Genomic DNA, 18,884 nt, shown 5'->3' on the forward strand with positions numbered 1-18,884 from the left:
GGATGAAAACCCTGACCGACCTTTTAGGGGAATCGACCCCGGCCTTCATACAACTATTCAAATACCAACAGCTGAATGTTTTTATCAAAACATTACCATAGGGACAGGCGCTGAAACGCGTGCCTACAATATTTGAACAAACATGTATTGATCTGGAGCCGCTTCCGCATGACATGTCCTTCCTATATTCCATGCTGCAAACGCGCATACCACTCGAATCACCAGCATTTATGGGGAAATGGGAAACGTCCCTGAACCATAGGTTTGGAGACTGGGATTGGGAGAAAATATGCTACCTAACGCATAGGTGCTCAGTCTTCAGTAATACCCAGAAGACGGCCGACAAATTGCCAACCAACTGGTACCACACTCCCGACATGTTGCACAAGATTAACCCAGACCCAATGCTGGAGGTGTGGCACTGAGATAGGGATATCAATCACAATAAGATTCCTTAACGTAGCCAAACAGATCATACACCAATACTGGAAACCCCCACACTGGCCAACTGGTTCACTCAGATGGAGGACCTGAGGGCCATAGAGGACTTACTCATGAAGTCAGAAGACAAGACACAAAAATACATCGACATTTGGGCACACTGGTTGCCGACTACGGCGAGAACCGGTTTTCCTAGCAAACTCAATTACTAAGACAGCACCCTACACTAGGAACGCCTCCGACATAGGATATAATTCCCCAATCGAACGATAAACCCCAACAAGATGACCCAACTCACAGTGTACCATCTCCCCCTCCTTTAGTACGTCACACAATGCACCTTTATTTTATTCTACACTCCTATTACAGTTGAAGCTCAAATCTGTAAAAATCAGTAGCCATGCCCTTTACCCCAGATCAGTCCACCTAGCTCTACTGAAGTCTCCAGTCCAGATAATTCATTGGGAATCATAGCATCCATATAAATTTCCTGTTGGCACAGTCTCATGTATGTTCACCACAATACCTAGACTCGGAAAACAGATAATCTGCCAGCGTTCTGCATACATTTTTTTAATTCTTTCTTTTATTATGGCATATGCGTTATGGGGTACAGAATAGAAAGAGGAGGTATTTTGGGGTAACGCAAGTTGGTGATTACAAGATGGTTTGTAATACACTCCTAAGAAAGACTGCCATATTTTTGTTTTTAAATGACAAGTAAAGTAACAGAGTACAGCAGAATAGATTGAAATAGGGTAAAGGATTGCCTAAAGTGGTATAACAGGATTAGCAGAGCAGTGCTGAGGAAGTGTCAATGACAGTGTGATTGGCATAAATACCCTGTACTGGTTGTTATTGCAGGCTAGGATAGTATGATTATTCAGTTGCTTATTATTTAAATACAGGCTAGGACCAGGCTCTGGCATAGAAAAACTGAACAGAGGCGAAGTAATAGGGTTCTGTCCACGTTAATTGCATCAGGCTAGGTTTAGCAGGTAACTCTATTAAAATGAGATGCAGCCCATACATCAACATTGCGCCTTGCCATATGTGGTGCTTCAGTAGTTAGGCAGTTAGTTACAAGCTCTTCCCTGGACCCAGATTAACTATCTATGCCTCCCTTCCCCCCCCCTCCCGAGATAAAGACACAACATTATTAGCTTGTTAAGTGCAGATCCCCATATTCCTGACTGGTAGCTGGTAACAATAACTGAGTTACTAAGCACCCCCTTTATGTTGGCAGTCTCTTATATTTAGACAGTGTTTTATGCTTGCCGCTGGTATTCAAGGTTGCAGTCATATGTTCCACCTGTTGCTCAGGCGGGAGTCTCTGCAGCGTCTTTTCAGTGTTCTCTGTGGTCGGGGGGCAGTGTGACAATATTCAGGTACATTAGATGCTCACATCTGCAGTGTCCATACACTTTTTATTGCCTTGTAATGTGCTGCTGGGATAATAGTGGGTGCTCTTCTCATTAGCTGCGTTGGTTTCCTCGTTTTCGAGCAGGCGTCAGCTCGTTCTCTCTGGCGGCCCGCGCACATGGCGGCGGCCATCTTGTGGACTGGCGCCCGGGTGATGTTCCCCGCCAGGGTGGTTGATCGGCCCAGGTTGGTGCCCTGGTTAGTGCCTCCGCGGACTGGGATGACCCCCCCGGTCGGGGGGGGGGGGGGGGGGGGGCTAGCCGCCGGCCAGGAGACCCGGGAGAACGGCCGTCCCTCCCGGCTCAAGCCCCTGCGAGCTCCGTGCCCAACCGGGTTACTGTCTGTGCCGGACTGGTTCCCATGCGGTATCCCCGCTGTCCCCAGTAACTGGGGGTCTGTGTGGACGTTGGTGGGGTTTGCCGGTCGCAGCTTCCTCCGATTTTTGGGTCTTGGAGCGGGAGCTCAGACACAACGTGTCTGATCCCGTCGGCGGTCAAGCCCCGCCCCCCCGTTCTGCATACATTTAAGTCATGTCTTACCGGTCAATAAACTGATCAAGCATTACTACATCTCCAGGCTGAATCTCTTCTCTCAAAGATCCACAAGCCGTAGTCACCAATATGTGAGTACATCCTTCCATTTTTAAAGCCCAAATGTTGGCACGGTAGTTAACATTTGTTGGAGAAACTGTATGCTGCTTTCCATGTCTGTAAAAAGATGAAGATAACACTATCAAAAAGGAACTCATTTACAACTGTTAGGGGAGAGAATCATAAAACATGAAAAAAATTAAATACAAATAAAAGAAGATTATAAAGCACTATATAAAGAAATAAAACGAACAAAAGAATAGAAAGTAGAGTCACACGAAAATGACAAGGTTAAGTTCACATAGGTATAGTTATGGAGACCTTGAGAACAGAACAAGAGCAATGATAAGAAAGAAATTCATCTGCTGCAACAATTTGGTGATATGAAAACAGTATGTACTCTAATTATTCAGGATAGCAGTAGTGATTAGGTGGTTTTAACATTGCATGAGAGCGATGGCTAGAATTCTGCTTAAAGGATCACTATAGGGTCAGGAACATAAACATGTATTCCTGACCCTATAGTGTTAAAACCACCATCTAGCCCCCCTGGCCCCTCATGCCTCCAAAAATATAGCAACATCTACTGTATTTAAGCCTGAATCTGTAAATCTGCATGCTGTTTGCCTCGGTAAAACAAGCAGTCTGCTGACATCATCAGAAGTGGTAGCCTGATCCAATCACAGTGCTTCTTCACAGGATTGGCTGAGACTGACAAAGAGGCAGATGAGGGGCAGAGCCAGCATGATTCAAACACAGCCCTGGCCAATCAGCATCTCCTCATACAGCCGCTATGAGATTTCAAGACAAATTTATCAAATTACCAAATTTATTTGATGTCCGGCATCAGCATACAAGTATGGGAATGCTGGATGCCCTCAATTTTTCTATAGGAAAGTGGAGTGGACGATCATGGATTGCGCTAGTAATAAAGGTAAGGTACATTTAAAGGAACACTCCAAGCACCAAAAACAACTAATGCATTTGGTAGTTTTTGTCATCATTAATATTAAGTATTTTGCATGTTCAAATCTTTAAAGTTTTTTTGCACAAAATATGTTTTGCAGAACGCTGCACCATTTGCCTACCTCCTTAGCAACGCCCCTCATTACATAAACATTTCCTTACCAGAAGGTATGCACACAGCTCAGCCACAACAGCACTGAAGGAGTTTTTTTTTTTTAATTCACAACCTAGTTGCAGGCAGTTAGCAATATGCTTACTATATGTCTCACTAGGTGTCTTCTTCTAATGTAGGTTGTTTTGTTGTTCAGATCATTCAATACTGTAAGTAGCAGAGCTGTGTACCTTATGGATAAGGAAGTCTTTTTATGGAATGACGGTGTGTGGCTAAAGAGGCAGGCTTATAATGCAGCATTCTGCAAAACATGTAATTATTTTATGCAAAAACTATTAAGATTTGGGCATGTAAAAAACACAACGTATTAAAGGACCACTCCAGCTTAATGAAGTGGTCTGGGTGCCAGGTCCAGCTAGGGTTAACCCATTTTTTTTTATAAACATAGCAGTTTCAGAGAAACTGCTATGTTTATAAATTGGTTAAGCCTTCCCCCTAATCCTCTAGTGGCTGCCGCTAGAGGCGCTTGCGTGATTCTCACTGTGAAAATCACAGTGAGAGCACGCAAGCGTCCATAGGAAAGCATTGTAAATGCTTTCCTATGCGACCGGCTGAATGCGCGCGCAGCTCTTGCCGCGCGTGCGCATTCAGCCGACGGGGCGGAGAGGAGGAGGAGAGCTCCCCGCCCAGCGCTGGAAAAAGGTAAGTTTTACCCCTTTTCCCCTTTCCAGAGCCAGGCGGGAGGGGGTCCCTGAGGGTGGGGGCACCCTCAGGGCACTCTAGTGCCAGGAAAACGAGTATGTTTTCCTGGCACTAGATTGGTCCTTTAATGTAGCCCAAACCTATCACATGCATTAAATTGGTATTGGTGCAATTTTTTTTAAATTTATTTTAAAGAAGTACCAATAATTTCGAATTAACAAAAGGAACACACATCTCACATTTAATTTTAATTGAAGTGCTTCTTTTACCCCTTAAGGACGGCGGGCGTACTATGCAGTCCTTGGGTACCCGGTCCTAAACGCAGGGGTGGGCGTTTAAAAGTAAAAAAATATATATATTACATAGCTAAAACACAAATACACACACACCAGTCAAGCCATAAGACTTGCTTTTTCCCCACAGAAATCTCACTTAAACAGTGCTCTCACTACTGCAAGGGATTCTGGGTAGGCATATGCAAATGAGCTCAACAAAGAACCACATTGTGTGCTGTGTTGTGTTTCAAAGCTGTTGTATATAGCAGACACATACTCCAAGGAATCCATGTGTAAAGTGGAATTATGGGGCAAAAATGTGGTTCTTTGTTGAGCTCCTTTTCATTAATATATATAAAAATGATATATACACACATGTGCAGTGGCAGACTGAGCACTCTGGCATATCGGTCATGGACCGAGGTTCTGGGGGGCTCGTTCGTGGTGTAGGATGTAATGGCAGCTGGGAGTTCAACAAGCTCCCCAGCCAGCCTGCACTCACAAACTTCTGCAGGCCACTGCCGTTACAGAAGTTCCCCCTTGGTCGGCCATGCTATACTCCTAGTCAGCAGAGACGGCCCCTTTGTAGTACACTGAGAGACATCCAAGGGGCCTTATTAAAGACCCACTAGGTTGCTTCTCACTGTGCCAGTCTTGTGTAGTCTGTGACTTTTGGCTGGGGAAAAATATCAGCAAAGGCTCCAGGAGCAGAACAGAGATGAGAACAGCATGCAGGCTGCCTGTAACGTATCATGGCAACCCGTGTGGAGCTGCTTTATCAGTGTTTCAGGCAGCATGTCCTACAATTCCATGGCCAACCAGGGAGGGAGCTCTTCGGGACACTTGCATGCCGAGGAGGAGATTGGGCTCTTTGCACCACCATGGCATGGGTAAGGATTACCCCCTCCCTGGACAAAGGCAAGGCTCAAGGAGGGGGGATACATTATTTTAAAACATTTTTTTATTTTTTTTAATTACACGTTTTAGGCATATAAGCTGCCCAAACAGCTCCAATCCATCCATTTTGCTTTATTCACCTAGCCCCAGCACACACTACAACCCCCATCACATACTAAAGCCCCTATTACCCCTACACACACTACAAAACCCCATCACCCCCTACACACACACACACACTACAACCCCATCACCCCCTACACACACTACAACCCCCATCACCCATCACCACCTACACACTACAACCCCCATCACCACCTACACACAATACAACCCCCATAACCCCCTACACACACACACACACACTACAACCCCCATCAACCCTCACCCCCTACACACACACACACACACTACAACCCCCATCACCCCCTACACACACTACAACCCCAATCATCTCCTACAGCCCCAACACATACTACCGCACCTACTACTCCCTACACATACTACAACCCCCATTATCTCCCTACACATACAACTCCTATTACCCGACACATGCTACAGCCCCTATTACTCCCTACACATTCTACAACCCGTTACCCACTACAGCCTCTATTCCTCCCCTGCACCCTCAATAGCTTCTATTATCCCCTGCCTCCCATAATTCCTCCCCTCCCCCCCCCCCCCCCATTACCCCTTTCCCATTATAGCACCTATAACAACTACTGTCCCTGAGTTCACACACACACTACATCCAAATATGGCCTTGCATTTACACACACATACAGACTCTCAATACAAATATGTCCCTGCATACATACACTGTTATGGACATACTAGAATGAATTCCATAAAAAACAAAATGCATTTAAATGAACACTATAGGGTCAGGAATACATGTGTGTATTGCTGACCCTATAGTGTTAAAAACACCATTATTTAGGTTACCGGCATCCACTTACCCCTCTTGAAAAGGTAATAAACTTGCCTTTATTTTAGCACCACACAGGTCCGCCGACGCAAGCTCGGCCCATGCTCTGGCCCCTTGACTGAGATCATCAGAATTGATTATCTCAGCCATAACAATGCTCTCCCATAGGAAGCATTGGGAAGCTAATTGGCACACCGTTGCGCCAATCAGCATCTGCTCACAGAGATGTATTGAATCATTGCAATTCTGTGGGGAAAGTTCAGCGCCTCCATGCAGAGTATGGAGACACTGAACGTCAGTGCTGCACATTGTCTATCACTGACCCAGGAAGCACATCTAGTGGCCTGAGTGACTGCCACTGGAGTTGTCCCTACGCAGCAATGTAAACACTGCCTTTTTTCTGAAAAGGCAGTGTTTACATTAAAATGCCTGTAGGGACTGGCTATACATACCAAAACAACTACATTAACTTATTTATATTACACTGAATCCCCACATCCTGACACTACACACCAAAACATACATATATTCACTTAAACCAGGGCTCACAGTGAATATACACACAGAAACATACATTCACTTTACATGCATATAGAATCAAATACACGATACATACACCATCTTATATACCAGCATATACATTGGTCTGCCAGGGGCCCAGGTCCTAAAAAGTATTAAATGGCTAAAATCGTCAAGGGGGCGGGGCCAAACACCATTTTGGCCAATCAGCACCTCCTCTTAGAGATGCATTGAATCAATGCGTCTCCATGCAGAGTGTGGGGATGCTGAACGACTTACTGTGCAGCCCTGAGCCAGGAAGCCCCTCCAGTGGCCACTTGGAGGTGTCCCTAGGGGCAATGTAAACACTGCCTTTTCTCTGAAAACATGAAAATGCCTGAAGGGAGCTATAATATGTACCAGAAGAACTACATTAAGCTGTAGTTGTTCTGGTGACTATATGGTCCTTTAATGGAGATATTATTTTAAAATATTAGTGTACTTTTAAATCTTAAGACAGACATTTTTTTTAAACATATTTATTCAAGAAATAACATATTACCTTGCAAGCAGCACGCAATCAACATTTTTTATTTTTCCCAGAACCAAGGCGTCTGAAGGCTTAACAAAAACAAAATATATCATGTTAAATTGCAGTCACCAGAAATTATCTGAATTTCGTTTTCTCTTATATTATATAACTTTACCAAAATGATAAAAGCAAACAACACCCAAATGTGTCTAAGGTGTTTAAAAATAAATAAATAAACAGTTTAGATACAACAGGGTAGTCCTTAACCCCTTAAGGACACATGACATGTGTGACATGTCATGATTCCCTTTTATTCCAGAAGTTTGGTCCTTAAGGGGTTAAATCCTGGACTGGTAGGGTGTACTGGAGGACTGGGTTGGGAACCCTTTAGGGCAAGCAACACTGTTATAAAGAGGATTATTTCACATAAACAGCATTTCATAATAAAGCATTTAATAATATATTATATTAGAGGAACACTATAGTGTCAGGAATACAAACGTGTATTCTTGACACTACAGGTGTGAAAAGTCCATTAATGTGTCCAGCCACCCTTATCCACTGTTAAAAAGGTAATTTGATGGTCTTATTTTCAGCACCGTGTGGGTCTGGCCCTGCCCATGCTCCACCGCTTTGGCGGAAATCAATTTCGATTTATGAAAGCATTAAGAGGCTATTGCGCATGCACACCAAAATGCCACTCTGTGCCAATCAACAACTCCTCAAAGAGGAACGTTCAGCACCTCAATGCAAAGTGTGGCACATTGTTAAACATATCTAGTGGCTGTCTGAAAATGCCACTAAAGTTGTCCCAACACAGAAATGTAAACACATGCTATACACCAAAACTACTACATGAAGCTGCAGTTCTGGTGTCTATAGTATTCCTTTAAAAACCATGACAAAAAATGGTAAGCCACGGGAGAAGTCGGAGTACGTGATGACGTAAGACGCCACATGTGCTAGAGGTGGGCGGGTCCGGAACGAAGATGAGGAGAATGAACGCGGAGATGAGCTAACCATGCCGCTCCATGATCACTATTTGGCTGGCTGCTGAGAACAATCCGACGAAGTGGATTGAAGAGTTAGTGAGGCCAGTTTGGAGCAACATAGTGGCGCTTGATATTTGAAGTGCATACTAAAATACACCATTGACGGGCTTTAACAGAAAAAAAAGAAATCGCTGAAGGTTTATTTTTTCTACACAGGGAACAAGAGAAGTTTCCTTTCAAATAAACAAGAAGAAAGAAAAGAGAAAAAACAAGGGAAAAAAAAAAAGAAACCCTTAGTAATCTTCTAAACGGCCATAAATAAAACTGAGTACCTCTGAATATACTGCAACACATTACATTAATACATTAATATATTTGTATATAAATATTGGCTTGAGACAAAATTTTCATTAGAGGAGATTATTGTATTTGATTAATTAAATTAAGCTAATTACTCAAACTAAAAGTTATACATAAGGAAGGCTATTCAGTTGAAGTTTTTTTATGAAGAAGCAGTTAAGAAATAAAAATGACAACTAGAAAAACAACTACAGAAAAGAAGAAAGAAATTAAATTAGTTCAACAAACAGAAAATAGGTTCTCTGGCTTTTTTACAACTCCTATTAGAGACGTGCAGGAACAGAAAATTGAATGCAGACACACCCGACTAATACCTCCAATATTAACTTGGAAGTTCCAATTGCCCAATCTCCATCACAATCTCAAGCAATTGCTTCAATTAGCATACAAGATCAATTCAAGCAAGTGCTAGAGCTACAACTTAATACACTAAAACAAGATATGCTTGTAAGTTTCAACAACATAAAACAAGATATTAAAAATGTTGCAGTATCAGTGGTAGAAGTGGAAAAAAAAAATGTTTAGTGTTTGGAACTCAAATAAAAGCAATCAATATGGAAATGCAGTCTTTAACAAATAAAGCTGATAATCTTGAAAAGAAAATAGCAGCTTTGGAAGATAGATCAAGAAAAAGTAATATAAGAATAAGAGGGATTTCTTAAGAAATTACTAATGAAAAATTAAAAGAATACCTAAATAACCTATTCAAAGAAGTCCTACCTGAAATGCCTTCAGATGAACATCAAATAGAAAATGTCCATCGAATCTACAAACCTAATACAATTGCTTCACACTTTCCAAGAGATGTGATAGTGAGCTTTTCCTCATTATCAATGAGAAATAATTTAATGAAAGACAGTCGTATTAAACCCTGAACAACTTTTATTTACAAAGATTTAATTTTTTTGCAAGATTTATCCTATTTTACCAGGACTTGGAGAAAATCCTTTTCTACCGTGACAGACTTTCTAAGAAAAGATGAGATCAGATTTCAATGGGGTCTTCCGGCATCTTTAAGGTTTATTTGGAAGCAAGAAAAGAAAATCTTTTTGAATGCAAATGAAGCAAATAGCTGGCTAACCAGCAAAGAGAAAAGATGAAAAGACTGTTGCGACAGAAAAATAAAATGGAATAATTTATTTTTTTTTCTCCTCTCTCACTTTTCTCTTTTTGGTAAAGAGATTTTTAGACACAACTAAGTAGCAATTTTGTTTTGAAAGCTTCACTTGTAAACTTCATTTGTATAGCTGTTAAGCTTTCACTATTATATATAACTACACTTGTATAGCAAATAAGCTTTTATTAATATAGAACTAAGTATGCACAATAGTAATTTTTTAGGAAAATAATTCATCAAGGTATTAAAGGTATCTAAACATATGAAGCAAGGTGTTAAAAAAAAGAAAAACACGTTTAACCCCTTAAGACCGCAGCCAAATGTACAAGTTGTGAACCAAAAAATATTTAAACAAACCACAGATTTTGACTATATGTCTGTTCAACAATAATTTACCTCTTTCATATTAAATGCACCCACACTTATTATATATCATTTTATTCAAGGGAAACAGGGCTTTCATTTAACATCAAATATTTAGGTATGGAACATAACGTAATATTAATACAATATAAAAAAAATGAGAGAAAATACGATTTTTTAAAATTTTCTTAGTTCTATGTGACATTCTAACTGTGAATGTCATAATACTGTTTGCTTTTATTGCAATAAAATACACATATTTGTATTCAGCGATGTCTCACGTGTAAAACAGTACCCCCTATGTACAGGTTTTATGGTGTTTTGGGAAGTTACGGGGTCAAATATAGCATGTTACACTTTTCAGTTTTTTCACATTGAAATTTGCCAGTTTGGTTACGTTGCCTTTGAGACTGTATGGTAGCCCAGGAATGAGAATTACCCCCATGATGGCATACCATTTGCAAAAGTAGACAACCCAAGGTATTGAAAATGGGGTATGTCCAGTCTTTTTTTAGTAGCCACTTGGTCACAAACACTAGCCAAAGTTAACGTTAATATTTGTTTGTGTGTGAAAAATGCAAAAAACTAATTTGAAAGCCAATTTTGGCCAGTGTTTGTGACTAAGTTGCTACTAAAAAAGACTGAACATACCCCATTTGCAATACCTTGGGTCAGAGGCGGCTCTAGACTTTATGAGGCCTTAGGCGAAACGCAAACATGAGGCTCCACTAACAAAAAAGTGTCACATATACACATTGATGCGCTGTCTACCTGTGTATGTGCCTGAGAGTGTGTCTGACAGAGAGTATCCTTGTGTGTCTGAATGTATGTCTCTGTGAGCATGTTTGCGTTTTTGTCTGAGACCCTATGTGTATGGGGTAGCTGCTTGAAGTGTGTTGTGTGTGTATAAGGGGGGGGGGGGTGATGGTGAGAGGGGTGCGATGGTGAGAGGGAGAAGGGGTGCGATGGTGAGAGGGAGAAGGGGTGCGATGGTGAGAGGGAGAAGGGGTGCGATGGTGAGAGGGAGAAGGGGTGCGATGGTGAGAGGGAGAAGGGGTGCGATGGTGAGAGGGAGAAGGGGTGCGATGGTGAGAGGGAGAAGGGGTGCGATGGTGAGAGGGAGAAGGGGTGCGATGGTGAGAGGGAGAAGGGGTGCGATGGTGAGAGGGAGAAGGGGTGCGATGGTGAGAGGGAGAAGGGGTGCGATGGTGAGAGGGAGAAGGGGTGCGATGGTGAGAGGGAGAAGGGGTGCGATGGTGAGAGGGAGAAGCGGTGCGATGGCGAGAGGGAGAGGGGGTGCGATGGCGAGAGGGAGCGGGGGTGCGATGGCGAGAGGGAGCGGGGGTGCGATGGTGAGAGGGAGCGGGGGTGCGATGGTGAGAGGGAGCGGGGGTGCGATGGTGAGAGGGAGCGGGGGTGCGATGGTGAGAGGGAGCGGGGGTGCGATGGTGAGAGGGAGCGGGGGTGCGATGGTGAGAGGGAGCGGGGGTGCGATGGTGAGAGGGAGCGGGGGTGCGATGGTGAGAGGGAGCGGGGGTGCGATGGTGAGAGGGAGCGGGGGTGATGGTAATGTGAGAGGGAGGGGGGTGATGGTAATGTGAGAGGGAGGGGGGTGATGGTAATGTGAGAGGGGGTAATGTGAGAGGGAGGGGGGGTAATGTGAGAGTGAGGGGGGTAATGTGAGAGTGAGGGGGGTAATGTGAGAGTGAGGGGGATAAAGTGAGAGTGAGAGGGGGTAATGTGAGAGTGAGAGGGGGTAATGTGAGAGTGAGAGGGGGTAATGTGAGAGTGAGAGTGGGTAATGTGAGAGTGAGAGGGGGTAATGTGAGAAGGAGGGGGTGATGGTGAGTGGGGTGAGGCTGAGGGTGGTGACGGAGGGTTATGCTGAGGGTGGTGAGGGGGTGATGCTGAGGGTGGTGAGGGGGTGATGCTGAGGGTGGTGAGGGGGTGATGCTGAGGGTGGTGAGGGGGTGATGCTGAGGGTGGTGAGGGGGTGATGCTGAGGGTGGTGAGGGGGTGATGCTGAGGGTGGTGAGGGGGTGATGCTGAGGGTGGTGAGGGGGTGATGCTGAGGGTGGTGAGGGGGTGATGCTGAGGGTGGTGAGGGGGTGATGCTGAGGGTGGGAGGGGGTGATGCTGAGGGTGGCGGGGGGGTGATGCTGAGGGTGGCGGGGGGGTGATGCTGAGGGTGGCGGGGGGGTGATGCTGAGGGTGGCGGGGGGGTGATGCTGAGGGTGGCGGGGGGGTGATGCTGAGGGTGGCGGGGGGGTGATGCTGAGGGTGGCGGGGGGGTGATGCTGAGGGTGGCGGGGGGGTGATGCTGAGGGTGGCGGGGGGGTGATGCTGAGGGTGGCGGGGGGGTGATGCTGAGGGTGGCGGGGGGGTGATGCTGAGGGTGGCGGGGGGGTGATGCTGAGGGTGGCGGGGGGTGATGCTGAGGGTGGCGGGGGGTGATGCTGAGGGTGGCGGGGGGGTGATGCTGAGGGTGGCGGGGGGGTGATGCTGAGGGTGGCGGGGGGGTGATGCTGAGGGTGGCGGGGGGGTGATGCTGAGGGTGGCGGGGGGATGATGCTGAGGTTGGCGGGGGGATGATGCTGAGGGTGGCGGGGGGATGATGCTGAGGGTGGCGGGGGGATGATGCTGAGGGTGGCGGGGGGATGATGCTGAGGGTGGCGGGGGGATGATGCTGAGGGTGGCGGGGGGATGATGCTGAGGGTGGCGGGGGGATGATGCTGAGGGTGGCGGGGGATGATGCTGAGGGTGGCGGGGGGGTGATGCTGAGGGTGGCGGGGGGGTGATGCTGAGGGTGGCGGGGGGGTGATGCTGAGGGTGGCGGGGGGGTGATGCTGAGGGTGGCGGGGGGGTGATGCTGAGGGTGGCGGGGGGGTGATGCTGAGGGTGGCGGGGGGGTGATGCTGAGGGTGGCGGGGGGGTGATGCTGAGGGTGGCGGGGGGGTGATGCTGAGGGTGGCGGGGGGGTGATGCTGAGGGTGGCGGGGGGGTGATGCTGAGGGTGGTGGGGGGTGATGCTGAGGGTGGTGGGGGGTGGTGAGGCTGAGGGGGGTGGTGAGGCTGAGGGTGGTGGGGGGTGGTGAGGCTGAGAGTGGTGGGGGGGTGAGGCTGAGGGTGGTGGGGGGTGAGGCTGAGGGTGGTGAGGCTGAGGGGGGTGATGCTGAGGGGGGTGGGGGTGGTGAGGCTGAGGGTGGTGGGGGGTGATGGTGAGGGTGGGGGGGGGTGAGGCTGAGGGTGGTGGGGGGTGAGGCTGAGGGTGGTGGGGGTGGGGGTGGTGATGCTGAGGGTGGTGATGGTTGGTGATGGGGTGGTGAGGGTGAGGCTGGGGGTGGTGATGGTGGTGAGGCTGAGGGTGGTGGGGTGTGAGGCTGAGAGTGGTGGGGGTGATGCTGAGGGTGGTGGGGGGTGAGGCTGAGGGTGGTGGGGGGTGATGGTGAGGATGGGGGGGTGAGGGTGGGGGGTGATGGTGAGTGAGGCTGAGGGGGGTGGGGGGGGTGAGGCTGAGGGTGGTGGGGGGTGATGGTGAGGGTAGGTGGGGTGAGGCTGAGGGTGGTGGGGGTGATGGTGAGGGTGGTGGGGGTGATGGTGAGTGAGGCCGAGGGTGGTGATGGTGAGGGGGGGGTGAGGCTGAGGGTGGTGGGGGTGATGGTGAGGGTGGGGGGCTGAGGCTGAGGGTGGGGGGGTGAGGCGGAGGTGATGGTGAGTGAGGCTGAGGGTGGTGATGGTGGGGGGGTGAGGCTGAGGGTGGTGGGGGTGATGGTGAGGGTGGGGGGGTGAGGCTGAGGGTGGTGGGGTGTGAGGCTGAGAGTGGTGGGGGGTGATGCTGAGGGTGGTGGGGTGTGAGGCTGAGGGTGGTGGGGGGTGAGGCTGAGGGTGGTGGGGGGTGAGGCTGAGGGTGGTGGGGGGTGAGGCTGAGGGTGGGGGGGTGAGGCTGAGGGTGGTGAGGCTGAGGGTGGTGGGGGGTGATGGTGAGTGAGGCTGAGGGTGATGGTTGGTGATGGGGGTGGTGAGGCTGTGGGGGGTACGGCTGGGGGTGGTGATGGTGGTGGGGGGTGATGGGGAGGGAGAGCCTACCTTTCCCTGGTGGTCCAGTGGGCTCCCTGGTGGTCCGGTGGCCATTACTTCCGGTCTGCAGCTCCGCAGCGCTGCAGACCGTGTAATCTCGCGAGATTTCAGAGCGTTGCCGTGGTAACCCACGGCAACGCTCTGATTGGCCAATTCTCGCGAGTCACATGGTCTGCAGCTCTGCACACTGCGGAGCTGCAGACCAGTGTCTGCGGTGGCTGGCCGGCAGCCAGGAGGGGCCTCGCACCCGGCGGCATACCGGGCAAGCCGCCGGGCCCCCTCCTGGTGTCAGGTCCTCGGTCACTGACCGAGGACCTGACACACTCTGCCAACAGGCGGTTTAGGCGGCCGCGAGGCCCTAGCCAGCGCGAGGCCTTAGGCGGCCGCCTAAACCGCCTAATTAGAGAGCCGCCTCTGCCTTGGGTTGTCTACTTTTGCAAATGGTATGCCATTATGGAGGTAATTCTTATTTCTGGGCTACTATACGGTCTCAAAGCCAACGTAACCAATCTGGCGAATTTCATTGTGAAAAAACTGAAACGCAAGCCTTATATTTGACTCTGTAACTTTTGAAAACACCATACAACCTGTACATGAGGGGTACTGTTATACTCAGGAGACTTTGCTGAACACAAATATTTGTGTTTCAAAACAGTAAGAAGTATTACAGCAAAAATATCGTCAGTGTAAGTGCCGTTTGTGTGCGAAAAATTCAAAAAATTTCACTTTCCCTGACGATATCATTGTTGTAATATATTTTACGGTTTTGAAACACAAATATTTGTGTTCAGCGATATCTCCCGAGTAAAACAGTACCCCCCATGTACAGGTTTTATAGTGTCTTGAAAAGTTATAGGGTTAAATATAGTGCTAGCAAATTAAATTCCCTATACTTTCGGCCTGGGTTGTTAGGCAGGTCCCGCAAATTGTAATTAATAAAAAGGACCTAATCATGTAAAATTATTACATAAATATATATGTAAAATTATTACATAAATATATATGTAAAATTATTATATATACACGTGTGTGTGTATATATATATATATATATATATATATATATATATATATATATATATAGTTTTTTTACAATTATTTTTATTTATATATAGGTATACATATAGTGATGTATACGTATATACTTGGGTATATACATATATATTATTTCGTTCTACGTGTATTTTGAGATATATATATATATATATATATATATATATATATATATATATATATATATATATATATTAATATCAAAATACAGTTAGAACGAAATTAATTTTTTTATTTTTATTTTTATTTGGTGGGTAAGACCGCCCAGGACGTTCTATGCCGTCCTGCGGCGTTTAGAGCCGGCCAATTAAGGACGGCATAGAACGTCCTGCGGTCTTAAGGGGTTAAGTATTAATATAAATGTGACTTGAAATTTAGAATGATGGTTTAACGAACACGATCTGCACAGAATTAGAAGGATTTTAAATCCACACCCTAGTAATAGATAATAAGAATAAATACACTTGAAATCAAACAATATGGGAAATAATGATTTAATTTGTTTGTATATCGGTTAAAATAAGTACAGCAATTATTTTAAGAATAAACACGTTTAATTAGATTCAAAGGAGGAAATGGAGAAGGGGAAATGAGATTTAAGGCGTTAAAAAAAAGTTTTCCCCCCGGGGTAAAATTGTAAGCAATATCACTTCTTTCCGGACATACCTACTTAGTGTCTGACTTAAAGACACAGTAAAGACGGATTTTCTAAATGAAAATTTACAGTCTTTGTGCTAAGAAGGGAGGATTTCCTCCAATGATTTTAAATTTATGTTATTGGTGTTATGTATATGTTTTTGCAGCAATAAGGAAAAATAATAGTGATTATGGAGTGGAAAAGGATGCAAAGATGTCTTGAGAAGTAACATGATAAAAATGCTTACACTCAATGTTCAGGGAATGAATACTATAGCAAAAAGAGCTCTATTATATAAATATCTAAGTGAAAACCAATTAAATATGATATTTTTACAAGAAACCCATTGGAGGCAAATAGATAAACAAAATTGGGGAGGCAAAAGATTTCCGCTTATAATTCAAGCTTCTAATAAAGACAAAAAAAAAATGCGGGGTAGCTGTAATATTTGGAGAAAAAATTCAAGTTTAAATTATTCATCAGATACAAGATATTAAAGGTAGATATTTGATAATAATATGTAAAATCGATTCCATATTTTCTACATTATGCAACATATACCTTCCTAATTATTCACCAGTTTCCTATTTAAAACAATATTGGAAAAAGTAGACAAAATCAAAGTGGGGAAGTTAATATTAGCAGGGGATTTTAATGCTGTATTGGACCCACAGATAGATAAAAAATTGATGAAAGGAAACAATTTAAATCAAATGGTGATAAAACAAGCTAAAGCTTTAAAAAAGATTAAAGATGAGTACAACTTATTTGATATCTGGAGAATTTATAATCCCAATGAGAGAGACTACACGCATTTTTCTAAAGTCAATTTTTCTTATTCAAGATTGGATATGATTTGGGTAGATCCAAGCATTATTGATATGATTAAAAAAAACAAATATTAATGAAATAGTCTGGACAGATCACAATGGGGTGTCTTGCGAAATAGCCTTTTGTATACCTAAAAGAGAAACATATACTTGGCGTTTGAGCGATAATTTGCTTTGCTCTGAAATAAATAAAACCTATATAGAAAATAATATAAAAAAATGACTTTAAAGAAAATACTTCAGAAAATATTGATCCACCTATCTTGTGGTGTGCCTTTAAGGCTGTCATAAGAGGCCACTTTATTAAATTACAAAGTCAACTTGATACAAATATTACTCTCTTATTTACATACTGAATTAAGAAATATGACTCACATCAATAAACAATCTCCATAACCTGAAATCTATGAGAAAATATTAGTATTGAAAGAAAATATAAAGCAAAAATTAATAGAAAGGACGGCCAAAAATATGGATAGATTAAAACTTAAATACTATTCTAAAGGTAATCGAGCTGATAAAATGCTATCCCAAAAACTTAGAAAACAAAAAGGACAGAATAAAGTGGAAAAAATAATATATAATGGAAAAACAGCAACAACCCTAAAGAAATAGCAAAATATTTTAATGAATTCTACAGTAACCTATATAATATATCTCAAATCAACACAGATGATGATGATGATGATGATATCAAAAAATACTTAAAAACTATAAATAAGTTTCAACTAACAGCTACTGACAATGAACTTTTAAATAAGCCTATAACTATGGATGAGATTATAAAAGCCATTAATGAGTTAGAAAGATCAAAAACACCAGGCCCTGATGGGTTTAGCAACTTATTCTATAAAACATTTAAAGGGACACTATAGTCACCTGAACAACTTCAGCTTAATGAGGTTGTTCAGGTGAGTGCTACAGCTACCCGGAGCCTTTTTCTTGTAAGCACTGTATTTTCTGAGAAAATGCAGTGTTTACATTGGAAGCTAGGAACACCTCTTGGTGCAGTCAGACGGCCACCAGAGGGACTTCCGAGTTCAGAGGCCCTAAAAAGGCCTCTCGTCCGATGCATTCTGGGTGAATGCATCAGACGGGCTATCAGCACACAAAGCACTGTGAACGCGCTTTGTGTGCTGATAGCCTGTCAGCACTGCTGTGGGCGTGGCTTCAGCTGACAGCTTCAGCTTTAGCTGACAGCTGAAGCCCGAACCCACAGGGACGCTTACTGTCCACAATAGTGGTTGAAGGGGGGGGGGACCTACTCTCCTTCCCCCCCCCCCCGGCCCCCACCCCTGTGCGGCGGGTGGGGGCCCTAAAATTATCAATGAGGGGGGGGACCTACTGTCCCCCCCCGGCCCCCACCCTGTGCGGCGGGTGGGGGCCCTAAAATTATCAATGAGGGGGGGACCTACTGTCCCCCCCCCCGGCCCTAAAATGATCAATAAGGGGGGACCTATTGTCCCCCCCGACCCCCACCCCTGAGCGGTGGGTGGGGGCCCTAAAATGATCAATAAGGGGGGGGGACCTACTGTCCCCCCCGGCCCCCACCCCTGTGCGGCGGGTGGGGGCCCTAAAATTATCAATAAGGGGGGGGACCTACTGTCCCCCCGGCCCCCACCCCTGTGCGGCGGGTGGGGGCCCTAAAATTATCAATAAGGGGGGGACCTACTGTCCCCCCCGGCCCCCACCCCTGAGCGGTGGGTGGGGGCCCTAAATACAAAGGAGGGGGGGGACCCTAGTTAACCCTCCCCCCCCCCCCCAAAAAAAAAATCTCCCTACCTTCCCCCCTCACCCTAAAAATAATGAGGGGGGGAACATTAACTAAAAACCTGTAAAAAAAAGAAAAAATAAGATAAAATCAACTTACCATTCGATGTTTTCTTTCTTCTAAAATCTTCTTTCTTCAGCCCCAAAAAAGGGCAAATAAAAATCCATAATAACCGACGCAATTTAAAAAGCCTTGCCCCGCCCTGCAATTAGGCTAAGAACACTCTGATTGGTGGGTTTAAACCAATCAGAGTGCTCTTTGTCATTTTACAAGCGTGGGAAAGTTCTTTGGAATTTTCCCACGCTTGTAAAATGACACAGAG

General features: G+C 45.4%; 1 protein-coding gene across 1 annotated transcript in view; it reads right to left on the bottom strand.

Annotated features, from left to right (window-relative positions):
- MTAP (methylthioadenosine phosphorylase) overlaps positions 1–18,884 on the bottom strand; it is a 39,580-nt gene that overhangs the window by 7,977 nt on the left and 12,719 nt on the right. Inside the window, exons 3-4 of the mRNA XM_063457237.1 lie at positions 7,394–7,452; positions 2,403–2,570 (exon numbers count right to left, since the gene is read on the bottom strand). Coding sequence (XP_063313307.1) covers positions 2,403–2,570; positions 7,394–7,452 — 227 coding nt within the window. The remainder of the gene's footprint in view (positions 1–2,402; positions 2,571–7,393; positions 7,453–18,884) is intronic.

Source organism: Pelobates fuscus, chromosome 5 (assembly GCF_036172605.1).
Source record: "Pelobates fuscus isolate aPelFus1 chromosome 5, aPelFus1.pri, whole genome shotgun sequence".
Classification (NCBI taxonomy): Eukaryota; Metazoa; Chordata; class Amphibia; order Anura; family Pelobatidae; genus Pelobates; species Pelobates fuscus.